This window comes from Polypterus senegalus, chromosome 1 (genome assembly GCF_016835505.1).
Source record: "Polypterus senegalus isolate Bchr_013 chromosome 1, ASM1683550v1, whole genome shotgun sequence".
Taxonomy (NCBI): domain Eukaryota; kingdom Metazoa; phylum Chordata; class Cladistia; order Polypteriformes; family Polypteridae; genus Polypterus; species Polypterus senegalus.
Window position 1 is genome coordinate 129,744,155 of NC_053154.1, and position 21,900 is coordinate 129,766,054.

At 39.0% G+C, this 21,900-nt stretch overlaps 1 protein-coding gene across 3 annotated transcripts in view; it reads left to right on the top strand.

Annotated features, from left to right (window-relative positions):
• The window catches only part of LOC120531947 (immunoglobulin superfamily member 10-like), a 35,390-nt gene extending 20,965 nt beyond the window's left edge, over window positions 1-14,425 (top strand). For all 3 annotated transcript variants that reach the window (XM_039757834.1, XM_039757844.1, XM_039757854.1), the window contains 2 exons: window positions 864-1,758; window positions 12,294-14,425. In XM_039757834.1, the coding sequence (XP_039613768.1) occupies window positions 864-1,758; window positions 12,294-14,202 (2,804 nt within the window). In that variant the 3' untranslated portion in view covers window positions 14,203-14,425. The remainder of the gene's footprint in view (window positions 1-863; window positions 1,759-12,293) is intronic.
• The last annotated feature ends 7,475 nt before the right edge of the window (window positions 14,426-21,900 follow it).

Here is a 21,900-nt window from a genome sequence, read left to right on the forward strand (position 1 = left end):
CAGTTTGTTTGCCCTGTTGATTTCATACAAGGGACGCTATTGGCGGATGGCTTAGAAGCTACCCAATCAGAACATGTATTACATATTAACTAAAACTCCTCAATGCTATAAGATATGCATCCCACGCGGAGCTTGATTGTTTGCTTGTCTCTGCCTCTCTCTCACCCTCTCTGACATTCTCTGCGCCTGACGGAGGGGCTGTTTGCACAGAGGCTGTTTGCTTAAAAGATACTGACGCTCCTCTAAAAAAATGCCGCTTTATTGCGGTGCTCGGCATATTTAAAAGCACAAAAGCACACGTATTGATTTTTTGATTGTTGCTTTAATCTCACTCTCTCCCTCTGACGTTCTCTGCGCCTGACGGAGGAGATGTGAGCAGAGGGGCTGTTTGCACAGAGGCTGTTTGCTTAGAAGATACTGACGCTCCTCTAAAAAATGCCGGCAAACTTAAAAGCACACGTATTGATTTTTTGATTGTTTGCTTTTCTTTGCGAGCGCGAGCTCTCTCTCCCTCTGAAATTCTCTGCTCCTGAAGATAAGAAGATCTATTTGCATTCTTTTAATTGTGAGAAAGAACTGTCATCTCTGTCTTGTCATGGAGGACAGTTTAAACTTTTGACTAAAGGGTGTTATTTCATGTTTAGAGGGCTCTAATAATGTTAACAGTGTGGGAGAGTTTATAAGGGCTTAAAATATATCAAAATAACCATACAAACATATGGTTTCTACTTCGCGGATTTTCATCTATCGCGGGGGGGTCTGGAACGCAACCCCCGTGATCGAGGAGGGATTACTGTAATTGATAATGAGACTAAGATTTTTTTTTAATCTAGAAAATCTTCACTCTCCATGTTCATTTTCAGGAACTACAGTAACAATGAAGGCCAAGAGAGGTAACAAATTTGAACTTTTCAAAAATGGCACACTGTCCATCCAAAATGTGCACATGCAGGACCGTGGACAGTACCTTTGCATCGCAGAAAACCAGCATGGGTTAGACAAGCTTGTTGTCACGTTGTCTGTAGTGGCTTATCCTTCCAGAATCCTCGAGCCAAAACTAAGGGATATCAAATCACATTCAGGAAACACCATAGAAATGAGTTGCAAAGCAGAAGGAAGGCCAACTCCTATTATTTCTTGGATCCTTGCTAACAGGACTCTTGTTCGAGTGTCCAGTGGCAGAGTATCAATGGGTTCAGATGGAGCTCTAACAATTAAAGATGTGACACTATATGACCGAGGCCATTATAAATGCATAGCTAGCAATCCAGCCGGAGCAGATACAGTGACTGTCAGACTGCAAGTGGTAGCCGCTCCACCGGTTATCTTAGAAGAAAAGAGGCAGTATGTGAAGGCTGAAATAGGACAAAATTTGAAACTGCCTTGTACGGCCAAAGGGGACCCCCAACCAACTGTACACTGGGTTTTGTTTGATGCAACTGAAGCCAGACCTTTACAGTACATCAACGAAAAGTTGTTTGTATTTTCAAATGGAACACTTTATATCAAAAATACAGCTATTTCTGATAGTGGAAACTATGAATGTATTGCTACAAGCACAACAGGATCAGAAAGGCGCGTAGTAAATATGATTGTGGAAGCCAAAGATGCAGTGCCGAGAATTGTAACAATGTCAGACAGAAGAACCAGCTTAAACTATGGAGACAGGTTATTGCTAAACTGCTCTGCTGTTGGAGAGCCCAAACCTCGGATCATTTGGAGACTGCCGTCAAAGGCTGTCGTAGACCAGTGGCACAGGTAAAGTAATATTTCAAACAAAACATGTAAAACTAGGAATCTTTCCAGTCATCTTATACCTGGTACTGATTATGTTGGTTTGTGGATTTTCATTATGCTCAATAGCATTAGGCATGGGCCTAATCTTGATATCAGACCCCTCCATCCACAGTGAACTTGCCCCTGATCACACCTATCTACTTGTTTTATTCAGCAACACTAAACATGCAGCAGGTAAATCACAGGAATGACACGATATAAATAAAGAAGCACACCTCAGAGGAGTTCCTATCAGCTCATTTAAGGTTCTGTGAAGAAACATATTTTCTTTTAAGTTCATTGTTTCCAGAGTTTTGGATTGTTGTTTATATTTTTTTAGATTGTGTGCATTTGTGACTAGACGTTTGTCATTGACTAGTTTTCAGGCATTTTCACCTATTTTTAACAATCTGTCATCTGTTTTAATTGTTAGCCCCCTTGCTTTGACCACTCCACTGCACTCCAGTCAAATAAACAATTATTGACATTTTGTTAGTTTTTACTCTTGTTATGCATCCTTTGCATGGTTAACTCATAGGTGCCTACTTAAATCCACCTCCTCAAAAGGTTAAAAGGTCATTTAACATTAAAGTTATACTTGTTACAATAGGAAATGTGATAAATAATCATCAAATAATAGGCTTTTAATTGTAGCTCAAAGCACATTTAAAAGTCTCAGAATGGGACACCTGACAAGCATACCACAAAATAAATAGTGAAACAAATACAAAGAGACAAACTGCAAGTGTCTTGCAAAAATTTGGTGTTACATTGAGATGTGTATTTAAATGAAACAATGACATAAATCAAAAGAAGTGTCCCCATTAATCAACCATACAAAACATACAAAACATATTGGCAAAAAAATACACCGTACATTAGGGTGATCCAATAAAATAAAGTAACAGATTCAAGTTCTCCACAGGGTTACCTTTATGCCTTATCATATTTATAACAAGGCCAAAATTTTAAAGAAATAAACAAAATTTACCAGTTTTATGTCATTTCAACTAAATAGCAGACAACTACAATCAAACTTGTAGGTCCACAATATTAGCAATTTCCTTGATGAAGCTGGAATATATTTGTAATGGCTTGCAACAAGTTAAAGAATAAACCATTTCTGTTAATCCTCCTTTGTCAGTACGTCATGTGACAGATCAGACGCCAGACACCAGATTAAAGTCCAATTATTATTTATTTTATAATAATAATGTGCACCAAGCACCCTCCACTCCACAATATTCATAAATATACACAATAATCAATAATCCATAAACAATCCTCCACTCCCAGATGCATTGCCATCTTTCCTCCCGACTCAGCTCACTCATCTGGGATTTCCTTTATAGATCATGACACGGAAGTGCTTCTGAACCCTCAGTCCACGTGATTATCCAGCACTTCCGGGTCGGGTGAAAACTCTTCTTCTTCATCCTGAAAGTACGTCATTTCCTCTGTCGCTGTGCCTATGACATACTTCCGAGTTATAGGGAAAATAACGCTCCCTGCTCCTCCCTGCAGCACCCCCTGGAGGTCCCCATGGTGTCCAGCAGGGCTGTGATGAAAAACTCCACTGTCCATGATGCCCTGCTGGAATTCGGGGCACCTCTATGTTTCAAGAAGGGCTCCACCTGGCAGCCTGGGGGTATTGGCCAGGATGAATGGCCGGCCATATTCCACAGTACTCCCACCCCAGTGAAGAACTATGGTTCGAAGCAGCCAGCCCCGCGAGGGACGTCTTCCACCAGGAGGGTCCATTGGTCGGGCCTTGGCAACTTCCTGAATACTCCTGGGAGAACCTAGGGGGAACATTAAATAAATAAGATTCTTATCCTCTGTCCTCCGAGGACAACTTCGCCATACGTGGCCCGGCCGGTGGTGTTCAAAGCATAGCCGCCGCCCTCCTGTTTGTATCCCTCTGCGAGACTAGAAGCACTTGGGAAACTCTGGCTCTGCCCCTTTTTCCTCTGAGGAGGGTCCTACCGCTGCCTCTGAGCTCTCAGCTCTCTTTTCTAGCTTGTTAGGACACCCTCGTTTCTCTTTTGGTATCTCCTGTTTAATCTGGGGTTTATTTACAGTCTGAGTCTCTCTATTAGCCAGAGAGAGACCCTTCACTGTTTGAACCCCTTTTGATTTAAATACAACCAGCGTCGGTGTCTTCAGGATCGGATCGTTCCGGAAAGCAGCACCATCCAGCTGCTCTGGCTCAATCGACCCTTCCACCAGGCAAATGGTTATCGTTTCCGCCTCTCTTGTAGGGCTCGGAGCTACTTGGCACCTGCTATGGATTAATCGCGGGCCCGTGTCATTCTGCGTCCCTATTTCATTATATACGGTACGGGTCTCGCTTACCTGTACCACTGCATTATTTAATACAGGTGGCTCCCGAGAAAATCGCCAGAGGTACTCCTCAAGCCTCTTGATAGGCAATTCAGCTGCTGCTCCCAAGTCCGCGACGATCTTCTGGATTGTCTGCACAACCTGTAAGAAACTGTGCACAGGCTGAAGCAATTTCTCCAGCTCGCGCACATCTATTTTATTTAATTCGTCCGGAGGCAGGCTCAAGCCATCATTCAGCTTACCTTCCGGCCGGGAGCCAATGAGCATGCCCGTTTCAGGCAAGTGCTTGGTAGAGTTATGCAAAGGCTTCTGGGAACTGAAGTTCTCTTTGGCTGAGGACTGGGTCACTATCTTTGGCGGACTGCGATCTGCCTTTATTAATTTGTCGGCAGGCCGACCAGCCATTTCCCGGCCTTCCTTACCTTCTCGCAGGGTGAGCGGTGCTTCGCTCACCTCCCCTTCCCCTTTGGAAAATCCAAGTCCGCTTTTTCCTGGGCGAAGCCATAAGCAGCTGGACACGGACCTCCTCCTTCCCACAATCCTTTGGGGTGGGTCATGTGTCCGTCGCTGGCACCCAACATGCGGAAGTCCTTTGTGTTTCTCACCGGCTCAAATGAGAGGGCACCACTGTCTTCAGGAGCATTTCCTGCCTCCCGCAGAGCCTCCGGATGCTTCTCCACGAGGTATGAGTATGAGACAAAATGCGTTATTTTAAAAAGCTTTTCAAATTCGCTCCTGGCACATACCTTGTAGCAGTCATCTTCTTCCGGACGTTTCTCCCGAAACACGTAGCTGCTCCATGGCTCGTCTTGAGCACAGGCAAGGTTGAGCCCTAGACCTCCGCTGGTGCTGGCACTCTGTTTTGTCTTCTTTTTACCCATTATGGACTGGGTAAAGGTGGGTTTTGGCGATTTTTCTCTGTGTGTCGTGACGCTGTCTTCTTGGGGTTTCTGTCCACATAAATTTTTTACCAGGTACTCTGCCAAACCGACGGCCAGAGGATCCTGCCGGCTACGCCACTGTGACAGATAGGGGGTGCTGTTTTTTTTTTGAACCCTCAGAGCAGACGCCAAACACCAGATAAAAGTCCAATTATTATTTATTTTATAATAATAATATGCACCAAGCACCCTCCACTCCACAATACTCATAAATATACACAACTAGCAAAATACCTGCGCTTCCCAGCGGAGAAGTAGTGTATTAAAGAAGTAAAGAAAAAGAAAAGGAAACATTTTGAAAATAACGTAACATGATTGTCAATGTAATTGTTTTGTCACTGTTAGAAGTGTTGCTGTCATATATATATATATATATATATATACTGTATATAGCAAAATACCCGCGCTTCGCAGCGAAGTCGTGTGTTAAAGAATTTATGAAAAAGAAAAGGAAACATTTTAAAAATAACGTAACATGATTGTCAAAGTAATTGTTTTGTGTATTTGGCCGCAGCGTCACAAAGTTTTTTTCGTCTAGCTGCATCAGAAAATGTACCACGACGTCTGACACACCTCCTTTTTACTGTTTTCTCACATCTTGGATTGCTGCTGTTATAATCGGTTTGAGTCTACATATATATATATATATATATATATATATATATATATATATATATATATATATATACACATATATACACATACATATCTTCATATATATACATATATACATATCTATATACATATCTACATATACACACATATATATATATACATACCTATCTACATCATATATACACACATACATACATACACACACACAAATTATATATATGTGTGTGTGTGTGTGTGTGTGTGTGTATGTATGTATGTATGTATGTGTGTGTATATATAATGTAGATAGGTGTGTGTTTGTGTGTGTATATATATATATATATATATATATACATACATACATACACACACACAGGTATATACATGTACAGTGGGTACGGAAAGTATTCAGACCCCCTTCAATTTTTCACTCTTTATTATATTGCAGCCATTTGCTAAAATCATTTAAATTAATTTTTTTCCTCATTAATGTACACACAGCACCCCATATTGACAGACAATAAAAAAAGGATTTTTTGAAATTGTTGCAGATTTATTAAAAAAGAAAAACTGAAATATCACATGGTCCTAAATATTCAGACCCTTTGCTCAGTATTTAGTAGAAGCACCTTTTTGAACTAATACAGCCATGAGTCTTCTTGGGAAAGATGCAACAAGTTTTTCACACCTGGATTTGGGGATCTTTTTCCATTCCTCCTTGCAGATCCTCTCCAGTTCTGTCAGGTTGGATGGTAAACGTTGGTGGACAGCCATTTTTAGGTCCCTCCAGAGATGCTCAATTGGGTTTAGGTCAGGGCTCTGGCTGGGCCATTCAAGAACAGTCACAGAGTTGTTGTGAAGCCACTCCTTCATTATTTTAGCTGTGTGCTTAGGGTCATTGTCTTGTTGGAAGGTAAACCTTCGGCCCGGTCTGAGGTCTTTAGCACTCTGGAGAAGGCTTTTGTCCAGGATATCCCTGTACTTGGCCGCATTCATCTTTCCCTCGATTGCAACCAGTCGTCCTGTCCCTGCAGCTGAAAAACACCCCCACAGCATAATGCTGCCACCGCCATGCTTCACTGTGGGGACTGTATTGGACAAGTGATGAGCAGTGCCTGGTTGTCTCCACACATGCCGCTTAGAATTAAGGCCAAAAAGTTGTATCTTGGAGTTTGCTAAAAGACACCTGAAGGACTCTGAGATGGTGAGAAATAAGATTCTCTGGTCTGATGAGACCAAGTGCTTCTGAGTCCTCAGTCCGCGTGATTATCCCGGAAGTACGTCATTTCCTCTGTTGCTGTGCCGAAGACGTACTTCCGGGTTATAGGGAAAATAGCAGTCCCTGCTCCTCCCTGCATGGTATCCAGCAGGGCTGTGATGAAAAACTCCACTGTCCATGATGCCCTGCTGGAATTCGGGGCACCTCAGTGTTGCAGGAAGGGCTCCACCTGGTGGCCTGAGGGTATTGGCCGGGATGAACGGCCGGCCATATCCCACAGTCACTATAGTTTTCAATGAGACTTACTCCTCTTTCAGCTGCGTTGTTCTCTACTTTCATGCAAAATTCATTGATGATTGGATCATCCATCAGTTGTTCTGGAGATTTCTATGCCTTTTTCCATAAAGACATCCAGCTGTTCAGATTCATTTGTCAGCTTAAAATGTTGAGGAATGTCTGTTAATGGTGGCCGTTGCAGGTTTTGCACCATCTAATCCTTGGCTTCTACCGAGACTCTGTTATCAAAAAAAGCTAAAATAGAAAATCCTACTTTCTCAAAAAAACCTAAAATAGAAACTCCTACTTTCTACTAGAATGTTCTTGAAAATCCTACTTACTAATAGAATGTTCTGGAAACTTCCACTTACTCCTTTAATGTTCTGGAAACTTCACGTTATTAATAGATTTTTCTCTGGTTCATTTTATTTATTATTAACTAATCACTTAGCCAGTTAAGAATCTCTCACAAGAACAGGTACGTAGTAACAATATAAAAAAAATGTTCAGAGTGGAGCGACCTCTAATTGTTTCACAATCAGGAGAAAATTTTACAGGTAAGCAAGCAGTGGACAAAAATAAGCCATGTGGAGAAATGATTCTACAAACATCAACTGTTAGCATTGGTTTGCGGACCACCCTACTGTACCTGCATATTTTTTTCTTTTTGCGGCAGCCTGCATCAGAATTTAGTTATAGTCTAATTAAATTAGGAGCTAATTGAATGAATAAATGAATGAACTCATTTTTTTTATGAAACTGAAGGTTTAAAGTTTAGTTATGCAGTAAAACTAACCATAGTTATAAAATATACACTTTATTTTAATATTAGATGTACTAAATAACCAGTGTAGCATATGTTTAACTAAAGACTAAATGTCACTCATGTCATGATCTCCTGCTGAGCAAATATTTTTATATATAATAATATTCTTCAAAAATAGGAGACTCCAAATTGGCCCTGAAGCAAAGTGAAAGTTGGTGTGTGCATTCATGTGCCCTGGTGCCCTGTCCAGTGCTGGCTTTGCTTTAATTTGAGTGCCAGGTTAGGTTTTGGCTTCACTTTTCCTTATAAATAACTTAAGCAGATTTCAGATTGGATTGAAGGATATCTACTAGTTTCTTTGTGTTCCTTTGTCTGTACAGCCTTATTTTTACAAAGTATATTTTTATGGTGAATTTACATAACACATTAGTCCTTCTTCCTTTCTCACTCTTATTTTAGCCCTTTGTGAAGAGGCTAATTTAAATGAGGCTCTGGAAAGACTGAGTGTCTGGCACGTCTACATAATATCACCAGCTTCACTCACTGAATTAAATAACTGTAACAGTTAAAAACATTATGAAAAGAGAGCCATAGTATTAATATGCTCTTAAACCTATGTATGTATTAATGCAACACTGAACCTGTATAACAAAAATGCATGTTCCTTACTTCCAACTTAACAGACAAGCTTTGGCTCTCCTCAGGTCTGACATGGTAAGTGGGAATGAAAATGGAAGAATGAATTGAATTAACAAAGTAAAGCTTCAGTAAGAGTAAGAATGGAAGTTATTATTTGACGAATTAGAACACTAAAAACATTGTAAGAAGAACAGGCCATTTAGCCCAACAAGCTCATCCATCCTATTCACCTAGATTGTCCAAAATAACATCAAGTTGTGATTTGAAGATCCCTATAGCCCTACACTCCACCACATTACTTGATTAATTATTCCATGTGTCAGTGGTTCTTTCCACAAAGAAAAACTTTGTAATATTTATGGTAACCAACTTTTCAACTGTGTCCTTGTGTTCATGTTGCACAATTTATTTCACATTAACAACTGTACTAATTCATTTCATAATTTCAAACACTTCAGTCATATCGATAGACCCTCTTAATCTCCATTTGCTTAAAATGAAAAGGCTCATCTCCTTCAATCCCTCCCCATAGCTCATACCTCTTAGCTCCTGAATTAGCCTAGTTGTTCATCTATGGACTTTCTATACTGCTGGGTCCTTTTTTGTAACATGGAGATGAAAACTGAAAACAGTACTCCAGGTGAGGCCACACTAGTGTGTTATATAACTTAAGTGTAACTTCCCTTGAATTGTAATTCACACATTGTAGTATATAACTTAACACCCTATTAGTTTTTTTGATCACTTCTGCGCAGTATGGATGTCAGGAACAGATTTACCATTAGGGAGTTCTAAAATTACCAGGGGGTTTTGAGTCTGGTGCCAAAATCAAGAGTTAGAAATGCTGTGATGCTTTAATCGACCCAGTATCTGTGTGCTGCATTGTAAGAGTATGATCAGCTCTCTGTTGAAGAGTTAAATCACCCAGAGGCTTGTGGGGTTCTTCATCTGGTCTTGCTGAATGAATGTATATAGTGAGGAGTCCAGTATGACTCTAAGGTCATACTAAGTTTCATTGTGTAATTAAATCTAAAATTTTTACTTTTTACATGTAATACTTTATATTTACTCGTATTAAATTTCATCTGCCACTCATCTGCCTAAACCTGTATGCTATCAAAATCATTCTGTAACAATTTGGCTCAAACTACATTATCTGTCCTTCCATTTAGTTAGATATCATCTGTAAATTTAACCAGATTATTAATTATTTTCTTTTCCAGGATATTTATGTATATTCAAAAGAGCAGTGGCCCAAGCACTGACTGATCCCTGAGGGACATAACTTTTATCATTAGCTAGCCTCTAGTCTTTAGGACTTTTAAGACTGAGCAGAGATTATTGGAAAATGTTGGCCAAGGGTTATAAAATACACCTCACTGACCTCCTTAAGAACTACAGGATGAATATTATCTGGTCCTGGTGATTTGTTTGATTTAAGCCTATTAAATCTAAGCAGTACTTCACCCGCTACAAATTTCCAGATTACTAAGCACCCCTTTAGTATTCATTAATTACTCTTGGGAGGTTAGTAACTTCTTCACTTGTATAAACTTCAATAAAGTGTAAGTTCAAAGTACTTTCCATGTCACTGTCTATATGTTTTCACTCACCTTTAATATTTAATACTCTTCATCTACTCCTTTGACCGCACTTTTGCTACTAAATTATTGAAAGTATGTCTTTGGGTCTTTCTTTCACCTGTTCTGTAATATTTCTCCTCAACTGCCTTTTTGCTTTCCTAATATCCTTTTCACTATTGCTGTCAGGTTCTCATATGTCTTCAGTTAGCACTGCTTTTACTAGTGTTAAATGCCTTATACAGCTGTTTTTATCTTTTATAATTTCCATATTAGCTACTTGTTTATCCACCAAAAAATTTGATTTCATTTATTACTACTTCTAAACATTGGGATAAATATGTCCTGGATTATACATAAACACTCCTCAGCTGTCTGCAAACTTTTACATATATGGTCTTTGCTGCATCTGCTCAAAGTTTGATATATACATATATAGCAAAATACCCGCGCTTCACAGCAGCAAAGTACTGCCTTAAAATTTTTATTAAGAAGAAAATTAAACCTTTTTAAACTGAGGGAAAATATACCAATAATTATTTGTTAAGGATCTCTTTGTATACCACATTGTGAGTTTGGCCCTCTGGTTGTAATATGACCAAGCTGTGCGCTGAGCTTATTCTTGAGCATGCAACTTACAGTTGGCCATGTGAACAGTAATCTTGTTTCAAATCTCACAGCTTGGATTGCTGTTGTCATAATTGGTTTGAGTTTCATGGTTTGTTTGAATTACGACAGTATTTGTAGGACTTGTGTTGAAGAGACATTCTGCATCTGTCAAGCGTTGAAGTATACAACCAGTTTCATCGATAACTTCACATCCAGCTTTTGAGAGTTTAAACATTCATAAACATTAAAGTGTCCACTACTGAAATCGCCACCTGTCAATCTAAGATGTTTAAGAGGCATTGGCGATTGTCGAAAGGTGTAAAATATTTGGCCATTTCGGTACACCAGAAAGCAACAACCGAACAATTCAGCGGCAGCCATCAACTCACATGCAGATGCATAGGTGAAGGGCTTAAGCATTTCACTCTTCTAGTGCTCCTGTGTAGAATAATTATCTCCTGTACCGTCATCAGTCCACACCTTGAACCTGTCCTAGTCATTCAATACATAAGACACAATGTTCCTCTGGATATCAAGAGTGAGCCTGATATGGCCATGCAATATGTAACAAAGAGAATAGAAAAGGCAGGTGCCATCTCTGGGCATGGAAACAACTCGGTAAGTGACAGTTCTTTGATCGATGGTGATCACCTCGATAGACATGTTAATGGGGGTACGGTTGGAATAATAAAGGAAATGGGTAACTGAACAATGTAAAGTAAGTCTAAAATACCTAAACAATAACTATAATCATAATAAATGAACAATAAAACAGAGGAGAAGCCGTGGATCAAATAAAAAGGCTGTAGTTATCAGCAGGGAGACGTGAATCCCGTGGCGAAGCAAGGAAGGGAATGTAGAGACTGGAGCGATAGACGGCCTTATATAGGCAGGCAGCCAACAACATGGGAGGCGTTGGGATGGGGGACCCAACGCCGCATCACACGGTGACCGAGCTGCAAGTTATGAACGTATATATGTACGTAAGTAGGATTCAGTTAACGTTGGGAACCCACGTACCAAATTTCTTGAAGATGCGCCCATAAGTAACAAAGACAGTTGAAAAGTTCAATATGGCGGCTGACAGTGGCATCATAGCACCGAAATAAGTACCAAATTTCAGCCTTCTACCTACACAGGAAGTTGGAGAATTAGTGACGTTGGAAAGTTCAACATGACGGCTGACAGTGGCGTTATACCAAAGAAATAAGTACGTACATTGGTTTCGGTTAGCGCAGGGAAGCTGCCTACCAAATTTGTGAAGATGGGGCCATGAATAAGAAAGTTCAACATGGTGGACGTTGTTGACCGTTATGACCATTATGCGTAGAATTTCGAAATGAAACCTGCTTAACTTTTGTAAGTAAGCTGTAAGGAATGAGCCTGCCAAATTTCAGCCTTCTACCTACATGGGAAGTTGGAGAATTAGTGATGAGTCAGTGAGTGAGTGAGTCAGTGAGGGCTTTGCTTTTTATTAGTATATATATATACATTTGCTATAATTAATATTCTGTGTATAATCATGATTACTCTGATCATTGTTGTTTCAGGATGGGGAACAGAATTCTTGTGCTGCCTAATGGAACTTTAATTATTGATGTTGTCAGTGAGAAAGATGCTGGAGACTACCTTTGTGTTGCCAGAAACAAAATTGGAGATGACCTGTTGCTAATGAAAGTCATTGTTACTATGAAACCAGCAAAAATAGAATATAAACAGTATGTCCAAAAACAGGTGCCTTTTGGCAAAGACCTTAAAGTTGACTGCAGAGCTTCAGGAGCACCTGAGCCAGAAATCACCTGGGGGTTACCTGATGGTACAGTGGTCAACAGTGTGCTGCAGGCTGATGACAGTGGTAGAAGAAGTCGTAGATATGTCCTCTTTGACAACGGAACACTTTACTTGAACAAGGTAGGGATGACAGAAGAGGGAGACTACACTTGTTATGCTGAAAATACACTTGGAAAAGATGAAATGACAGTTCACATCACAGTTGTGACTGCAGCTCCTCGCATCCGAAGGCCTTCTGCCATGTTTCTGAAACTCAAAGCTGGTGGCAATGTGACGGTTGAGTGTGAAGCAATTGGGGAACCAAAGCCTAAAATCATGTGGCTCCTCCCTTCTAATGATATGATTGCAGCTTCAAGTGACAGATATTTGGTGCACGTGAATGGATCACTAACCATCAAGAATGTGAAACTGTCAGATTCTGGTGAATATGTGTGCATTGCACGCAACAGTGCTGGAGATGACACCAAGGTATTCAAGCTAGTCGTCGATGGCAATCCTCCCATTATAAATGGAAAATATAGAAACAAAACTATTGTTCAAGATAATGCTGTAAAACATTCAAGGAAGCTTATTGACTGCAAAGCTGAAGGTTCACCTCCTCCCCAAATTATGTGGATTATGCCAGACAATGTTTATTTAACTGCCCCATACTATGGTAGTCGAGTTGTAGTACACAAGAATGGAACATTTGAAATTCGCAATGTGAGAGCCACAGATTCAGGAGAATTCGTCTGTGTGGCACGGAATGATGGTGGCGAGACTGTCATGGTGGTTCAGCTAGAAGTAATTAATGTGTTGAGAAGACCAATGTTCAAGAACCCATTTAATGAAAAAATTTTAACTAGTATTGGAAAGACCACCATCTTGAATTGCTCCGTGACTGGTTACCCACCACCTGAGATTATCTGGCTCTTACCCAATGGGACAAGGTTTACCAACACTCAAAGGATGTCCCGATATCACATGGGGAGTGATGGCACACTAATCATATACAGTTCCAACAAGGATGATGCTGGCAAGTACCGATGTGCAGCCCGAAACAAAGTGGGTTATATTGAAAAACTGATCATTCTAGAGGTGGGCCAGAAACCTTACATTCTTACTCAACCAAAAGGACTAATTAGAAGTATTAGTGGGGAGACACTTTTCCTTCACTGTCTTTCTGACGGCATCCCTAAACCCATTGTTACCTGGTCAGTCCCTGGTGGTTATGTATTGTCAAGACCCCAGGTAAATGGGAAATATATCCTTTATGACAATGGAACTCTTATTGTTCGAGAAACTAGCATTCATGACAGAGGGAATTATCTTTGCAGAGCACAGAATGAAGGTGGAGAAGCTTCAATAACAGTGCCTGTGATAATCATTGCATATCCTCCACGTATCACTCATGGTCCGCCTCAAAGTGTCCGCACAAGGGTGGGGTCATCTGTTCATCTTAACTGCATAGCCATTGGCATACCAAAACCTGAAATCTCTTGGGAATTGCCTGATCATTCTGTGCTGTCAACAGCTGGCAAGGGCCGACCCATTGGTAGTGAACTTCTTCACCCACAGGGAACATTGGTAATACAGAAATTGTCCATTTTGGACTCTGGCACATATAAGTGCTTTGCCAAGAATCACCTTGGCAGTGACTCAAGAATAACACATATACAAGTTGGTTAATGACTATGTCATCTGAAATTGGAATTCATTAAAAACAAGTGCATGTTTTCAAAAATGAATATGAATGTGGCATTTACTCACCATTTTTTACAATTACTGTACATTTGGACTGTATATATTCAATAATGTCTTCCTTCATAAGCAGTAGTAGACATAACAGGGATCCCTTCTTGGAAAATTACACAGCAGCCGGGAAACGAACACTGCTTTCTTAGTGGGTGAGGAATGCTTGAAAACCCGCAGTACAAATGTTTCTCATTTAATTCAACTTGGAACAGAAATAAGAGAAAGTGAGGCAACACATACATGAACAGTGATGGAGAGGCAGTTTCAAAGCTAAAGGAAACTTCTGGAAACATACTTAACAAGCTCACTTGAGTAACAGCTCCCCAAGGTGGATTATTAAAAATGTTTGAATTTATACATAAGAAGCAGAGATTAACTGTTGAACAATTTTACCAACATATGAAGGCCATCAATTGTTTTATTTGTAAACCTTTTGCAGTATTCAAATACTCGAATATAGACATCAAAAATTGTGCTTTGGAATATTTTTGTACAATGAATTTTTTTTTTTTACAAATACTACACTGGATTGTTTATTTTATCATTAAATGTCATGCCAGAAGTGTTACCTTAATAACATCTACGATTACGGATTTGCAAAAAAAATCAGTTATATAAAACTGCAATTTTTAGGTTTATGAGTATGCCTAAATAATACAAGAAACATAAGTGTTTATATAAATTGTATACTACAGGTGTAATATAATTCTATTTGTTGATGTATTTTTCAAACTTGTTAATAAATACAATTTTATAATTAAGTAATCTTGTTTTGGATTTAACAACACTGTGATGATCAACTTACAGAGCACAGCAATATTTTGTTGTTCCATGTAGCAAGAAAAATTAAAATTATGCTTACATTGTGTTAAAGTGAGCACATGCAATTCAGGATACTGTACTATGCTACAAAAAAAAAAAAAAACAACCAATGCTTTAGCAGTTCTCCAGAGAAGACCCCCCAAACATACATCAGAACTAAAGAGCATTTCCTTCTCTGAAAGGCTATGTAATAAGCAGAGAAGGCTATATGACGTTATAATTATAATAATACATTTTATTTATATACCGCTTTTCTAATATTCAAGATGCTTATGAATATATGAATGTGGAATCTGAGTTTTCTCTTGTTTTTAATACCTTTTGTATATTATATATTTTTTTTGTATTCTTGGAGTCATGGAATCCTTAGCTTGATTTTTGATTGACATAATTTTATATACAAGTTATTTCTAATTATTATTTTTCAGCATTTTTGTCCTATGCTGCCATTTTGTTTTTATCATTGTTGTCACCGATTTTATGCTGCTACTGAAATGACGCCACAGATGGCAGCAAATAGGTAGTTACCAAAAGTCATTCTGAGTGACGTCATCAATACAGTGGTATTTAATCTGGTGTTGCACTGAAGGTAAGCACCCAGGGTTGTGGATAAAAGACTTGAAGACTTGCTCAATGGTTATGATTGAAGTAAATCTTTTTCAGAACATTGACTTTCACATATTTTTTCTGACGTGTGGCTTAAAAAAAATTATCCAGCAGAATTATTTTAGATAGATAGATAGATAGATAGATAGATAGATAGATAGATAGATAGATAGATAGATAGATAGATAGATACTTTATTAATCCCAAGGGGAAATTCACATAATCCAGCAGCAGTATACTGATACAAAAAAAACCAATATTAAATTAAAAAGTAATAAAAAAGCATGTAAAAGCAGACAATAACTTTGAGTAATGTTAGCATTCACTCCCCCGGGTGGAACTGAAGAGTCGCATAGTGTGGGGGAGGAACGATCTCCTCAGTCTGTCAGTGGAGCAGGACAGTGACAAAAGTCTGTCACTAAAGCTACTCCTCTGCCTGGAGATGACACTGTTCAGTGGATGCAGTGGATTCTTCATGATTGACAGGAGTTTGCTTAATGCCCGTCGCTCTGCCACAGATGTTAAACTGTCCAACTTTACTCCTACAATAGAGCCTGCCTTCTTAACAAGTTTGTCCAGGCGTGAGGCGTCTTTCTTCTTTATGCTGCCTCCCCAGCACACCACCATGTAGAAGAGGGCACTCGCCACAACCGTCTGGTAGAACATCTGTAGCATCTTATTGCAGATGTTGAAGGACGCCAACCTTCTAAGAAAGTATAGTCGGCTCTGACCTTTCTTACATAGAGCATCAGTATTGGCAGTCCAGTCCAATTTGTCATCCAGCTGCACTCCCAGATATTTATAGGTCTGCACCCTCTGCACACAGTCACCTCTGATGATCACAGGGTCCATGAGGGGCCTGGGCCTCCTAAAATCCACCACCAGCTCCTTGGTTTTGCTGGTGTTAAGGTGTAAGTGGTTTGAGTCGCACCATTTAACAAAGTCTTTGATTAGCTTCCTGTACTCCTCATTTTCCTGTACTCCTCCACTTATTTTAGTCAAATAATGTAGTGCTCATGTAGTCTAGAATAGTGGCAAAAAATAATGGGAAGTGCATTTAAGACAAAAGCCCGGAAGCATCCTTAACATAAAAGGTTATGGGAATCAAGCAACTGGGTCACATGCTAAAAGTCAAAACCTTGTCAATGTTTAAGAAAATCTGAATGAGATTCTGTTATAACTAATTTATTACCTAATTACTGGACTGAATGACCTGGGTTCGCTTCCTGGGTCCTCCCTGCAAAGAGTCTGCATGTTCTCCCCGTGTCTGCGAGGGTTTCCTCCGGGTACAGGTTAGGTGCATTGGCGATTCTAAATTGTCCCATAGTGTGTGCTTGGTGTGTGTGTGTGCCTTGAGCCCTGTGTTGGCTGGGATTGACTCCAGCGGACACCCATGACCCTGTGTTAGGATACAGTGGGTTGGATAATGGATGGATGGACTGAATGGTGTGATACTGTAACTCCTGCCCACCCTGGGATGCCAAAAGGTATGTGGGAATACGGAATCAATTAAATTATTATCAGCTTTGCCTTTGGCAATGGCAAAAATCAGTTTAACATTTTGCCAAGGCTTCCACTTTTTTTTTTAACCTTTCTCTGTAGATGGGGGCTCCCAGCCATTAGACTTATACTAAGATAGGTAAAGCAGATTTGTGTTTCTTTTAGAAACAGAATAATAACATTTATTGAATGTGGACACTGGCCCGGACACAGACAGACGGACATCTTATGTTCACCCAACACACGTTTATTTATAATATTTAGTGCCTCCAGCAACGATTTCCCCAATGTCCAGGCCACACAGTTCCAGTGCCTTTCTCCTGGCCGCCTCTAGTCCTCCCTCCAGCTCCGTCCTCTTCCACCCAACTTCTGCCGATGACTGGAGGGAGGCGGCCCCTTAAATAGGAACCCGGATGGGCTCCAGCTGCTTCCCAGCATTCCCCTGTAGCCACGCCCCTGTGTGGTGGAAGTGCCGGCTGCGCACCCGGAAGCCGTCCGGGTGTCCCCTGTCATCTTCCCCCCAGCACTTCCTGGTGTGGCGGAAGTGCTGGGCTCCAGGGATATTCAGGCACTGGGGCGCCCTGTCTGTGGTGTGGTGTTGTCCTCCTTGGCTTGCTTTGAGTGTTAGGCTGTTTGTTGCGTCCTCTGTAGCTTCATAGGTGAAAGTATGATTCTTTCTAGCATAAGAGTAAGGGACCTGAAGTAAGGCATCTTCCTCCAGACTTGGCCCAGTTGTTAAAATAAAGCTTGGCTTTGGAAAAGATAATCTTAGAGTTAGTGGCTTTACCAGGACATTCAGAGATAGAATTTCAGAATGTCCCTCTCCAAGAGCTCTAAAGGGAGAAAAACTTGGTCCCAAATTGAAGGAAGAGATTTGTGTATCTAATTTGTATGGGATGGTGTTCCCTTCATTTTCAGTTAAAGTTCCATGCCTGCTTATAAGTGAATGCCTTTGTCTGTCAGAATAAGCAAGTGTTCAGCTTTTGGTTCCAAATGTAAAATGCGTGCACTTCTGGGTACCTTTCTATCTACCAAAAAATTGCAGACATATCAGTTCATTTTGTTGTTTAACTGCTCCAGTTATCAGATCAGATTGAGAAAGAAGGTGATCAAATGTTAGCTAACAGTAGTGCTGCAGAAGAGCTCAGCCATTCAAAATAAGGAATTCTGCTATCCTGTTAATGTATTATGTGCAGAGGTGCTCTTTGTCCTACAGGGGTCTTGTCTTGTTTTTTTATAACGTTTTGTAACATGTGATTGAAGAAATGAATCATGTCAGTTTTAAAGATCTGTAGGATGGTTGACAACTCAGACTTTGTCTAGTATGAATGTGTGTGCCGTTCAATGGAGTAGTATTTCATTAACATGATGTGATGAATCCTTATTTTGGCAATCATTGAAACTCTGGACCATTCACATGCATTCATTTTACTGTTTATTTTATTGTTATTAGAATGATGTCCCATGGAGTTATTTTGTGTTTTTTTTTTTTTAAATAAAGTGGCTGCCATTTTGCAAGTTTTGTTCTTGACAGTCACATGACATGGAGGTCACATGACAAACTGAGTCATGATTCCCCATCTATTTAAAATGGCAGTACTCTGTAGTTGGTATCAAACTACAAAACACAAAGTTTGGATGTTTGTAATAGACGGGAAATTATAAATTAGCCTGAAGAATCATTTGTACAAATGTGTTGGCTAGGATTTTAGTTTAGTATGCTGGTTTTTGTTGCTTGGTTACTTTTTTTTCTGTATTTTGATTGCAGCCTGTTTTCTAAAAAAATTAAAGTGCAAACCTAACCCTCCTTGATTTCTCCTTTTCCTGGTTATATTTGTAGCCTTTATTAATCAACGCTCAGTCCTTAGTGATGATGACAATGGGATCCTGTGGAGTTAGGCTCATGTGCACACGACTCTTAATAGAATAACAAGAACAGAAAATGGCAGTCTTTAGTTGAATAACATGTACAGAAAATGCCAGCCTTCAGTTGACAGAAACTAATGAACATCACCTTAGAAGACTATAAAAATATGTTAGAAAATGATGATTTCATGATCTCTAAAAGCACCACTATTTTACCACCCTCACAGCACGGCCTTGATTTCACTGGAGGTAGGAAGGTCTTTATTTTAAACTTGATTTCATTTCAGTTTCACTTTCCCTGTAAATAGCTTATTTAACAAAATTTCAGATAAATTACATGATTGGATGTTGAGTACATTTGACTGATTACATGACATTTGAAGTATGAAACACAAATAATTTGCATTTTTTTTTTTCATGGATGTTTTCATAATGTTTATTGTGGGTCTCCACTCAAGGTAAACTGTATCAGGAATTCTGTTATCTTTGCCCTCCATTCATTTTTTTTTGATCATCTCTGCCAAATACAGTCTGTAGCAGATAAAAAAAATGACCATTCTTTTATTAATATGACCAAAAATATGCAATCTATGCAAAATCCTATTGGCTCTTTAACCTACATGCCTATAGCTTACATTGTATCTCCACATTTTATCACTTAATAAAAACCATTTACTTTTTCATATAATAAAAATAGTTTACATTGACATTTTATACCTTCCCTAATTTAATGGAATTTTTGACAGATTTTTATATATTGTAAGAATATTTGTAAAGTATTTTTATATAGCTGCTTTATGATCATATCAGTGTCTTTTGTAAATGTATTAAGTAAATCACATATTATGTCAACAAAACTAATTAAGAAAACCTTCCTAAAAGCTATTATGCAGTATATAATAGCCCCATAGTAAGACTAAGATGAAAATCTCACCTTCAGTTGGATACTTTTGTGATAATAGGCACCAGGAAAAGACAGGCTTTTTTTTCTAATCCAAATATTACAAATAATATGCATCTGCACATATGCAAAAACTAGACTATTTTAAAAAATACTCATTAAGCATTACAATGAAATAATTCCCTTGGGATATTCTGACGCCACTGCTCATTATGTTCACAGTAGGGCAAAATGTTGTGTATTATAGTGTCCAAAAATAATGCAATAAAATATTAGCTACAATCATTACACTATTGCTTATACTTTTTATTATGCCAGGTAATGGGCATTGCCTGCATACATATTTTTAACAAACCATTTATCACTGACTATACTAAATTCTTCTACCTTTCTGACCCCAGTGGATGATAAAAACACTATATTAAAATTGGAAATTACTGGAATGTTCATGATTTATTATGTGTGTTTTTAATAATACATCCATCCATCCATTATCCAACCAGTTATATCCTAACTACAGGGTCACGGGGGTCTGCTGGAGCCAATCCCAGCCAACACAGGATGCAAGGCAGGAAACAAACCCCAGGCAGGGCGCCAGCCCACCGCAGTTTAATAATACAATCATATTTTAAACATTATACACACTAATATATCTATTACATGCATACAAGCATTTCAGACATCCAAAAACAAGCTAGCAATGTTTGAAGCATGTTCTTTATTTTCCTATTCCGTTTTGTAAAAACACTTTTGATTTAACTACTTCCTTTTTTAAAAACCTCATACTACTCAAGGAAATTAATTAGACATAACAAATTAGGTTGGACATAATTTTTACCCAAGTGGTCTGCATGTTCTCATCCCTATAGAGAAATAATTTTATCTTATTAAAAGCTCAGATACCAGACACTTCCAGCATGAGGCCATTAGGCCTCTTTGAATATGCAGTAACTAGTGCAGCCTGAAGCTGAGTCTTTGCCCTTGTCATGGTTCTGTACTTTACATCAACTTCTTTACTATTCACTCTGGAGACATCACAGCATGTGCTCTGCATTTTTCCCTATAGTCACTATTTGTTATGGCCATAGGTCATGGCACTACTCTAACTTGTCTGGAGTATGGTTCTGCTGTCCATGATGCTCACAGTGTTATTTAAACTGATAGCTGGACCTTAGTCAAAGAATTCCACACTGTAGAAGTAAATAATGGGACTCCCTTCTACATATGTGTCAAACCATCATGCACTGTTCGGAAAAATTAAAGGTGAAGCAGGTTGCAATTGGGCTCTGATACAAATACTCTCAATGAAGTGAGCATGATGCTTAGAAGTGGTGCAAGGGAGAAACAATAAGAGAGTTGCAGGACAAAGCCTTTCCTGTCGACTCTGAATTTTCAGGCTAACAGATATATATTATCTAAAGGAGATTAATGGCTATGGTGCTTCAGCATATGCAGGCTCAGTGGTTGTGAGGTTTTCCAAGTACTAGGGTGTTTTTAACACTTTTATAACTTTAAAATGATATTGTTTTAACACAATAAACCAAGAAAGATTATGAAAGTAAGAACATAACTATATATATATATATATATATATATATATATATATATATATATATACAGTATATATATATATATATATATATATATATATATATATATAATTTTCATTAGTGCCTACATAGACTTTCATTTGTGAATTTCATTAGTGCCTACATGTTAAACTAGTATGTGTTACTATCAAGAAAAGATGTAGGTTCGATTAGCCATCTGAACTAATCTGAACCCACTGAGTAATTAATTAATTAATTTATTTATTACATTTATATAGCGCTTTTCAAGGCACTCAAAGCGCTTTTACATACAAGGGGGGGGATCTCCTCAACCACCACCAGTGTGCAGCATCCACCTGGATGATGCGATGGCAGCCATAGTGCGCC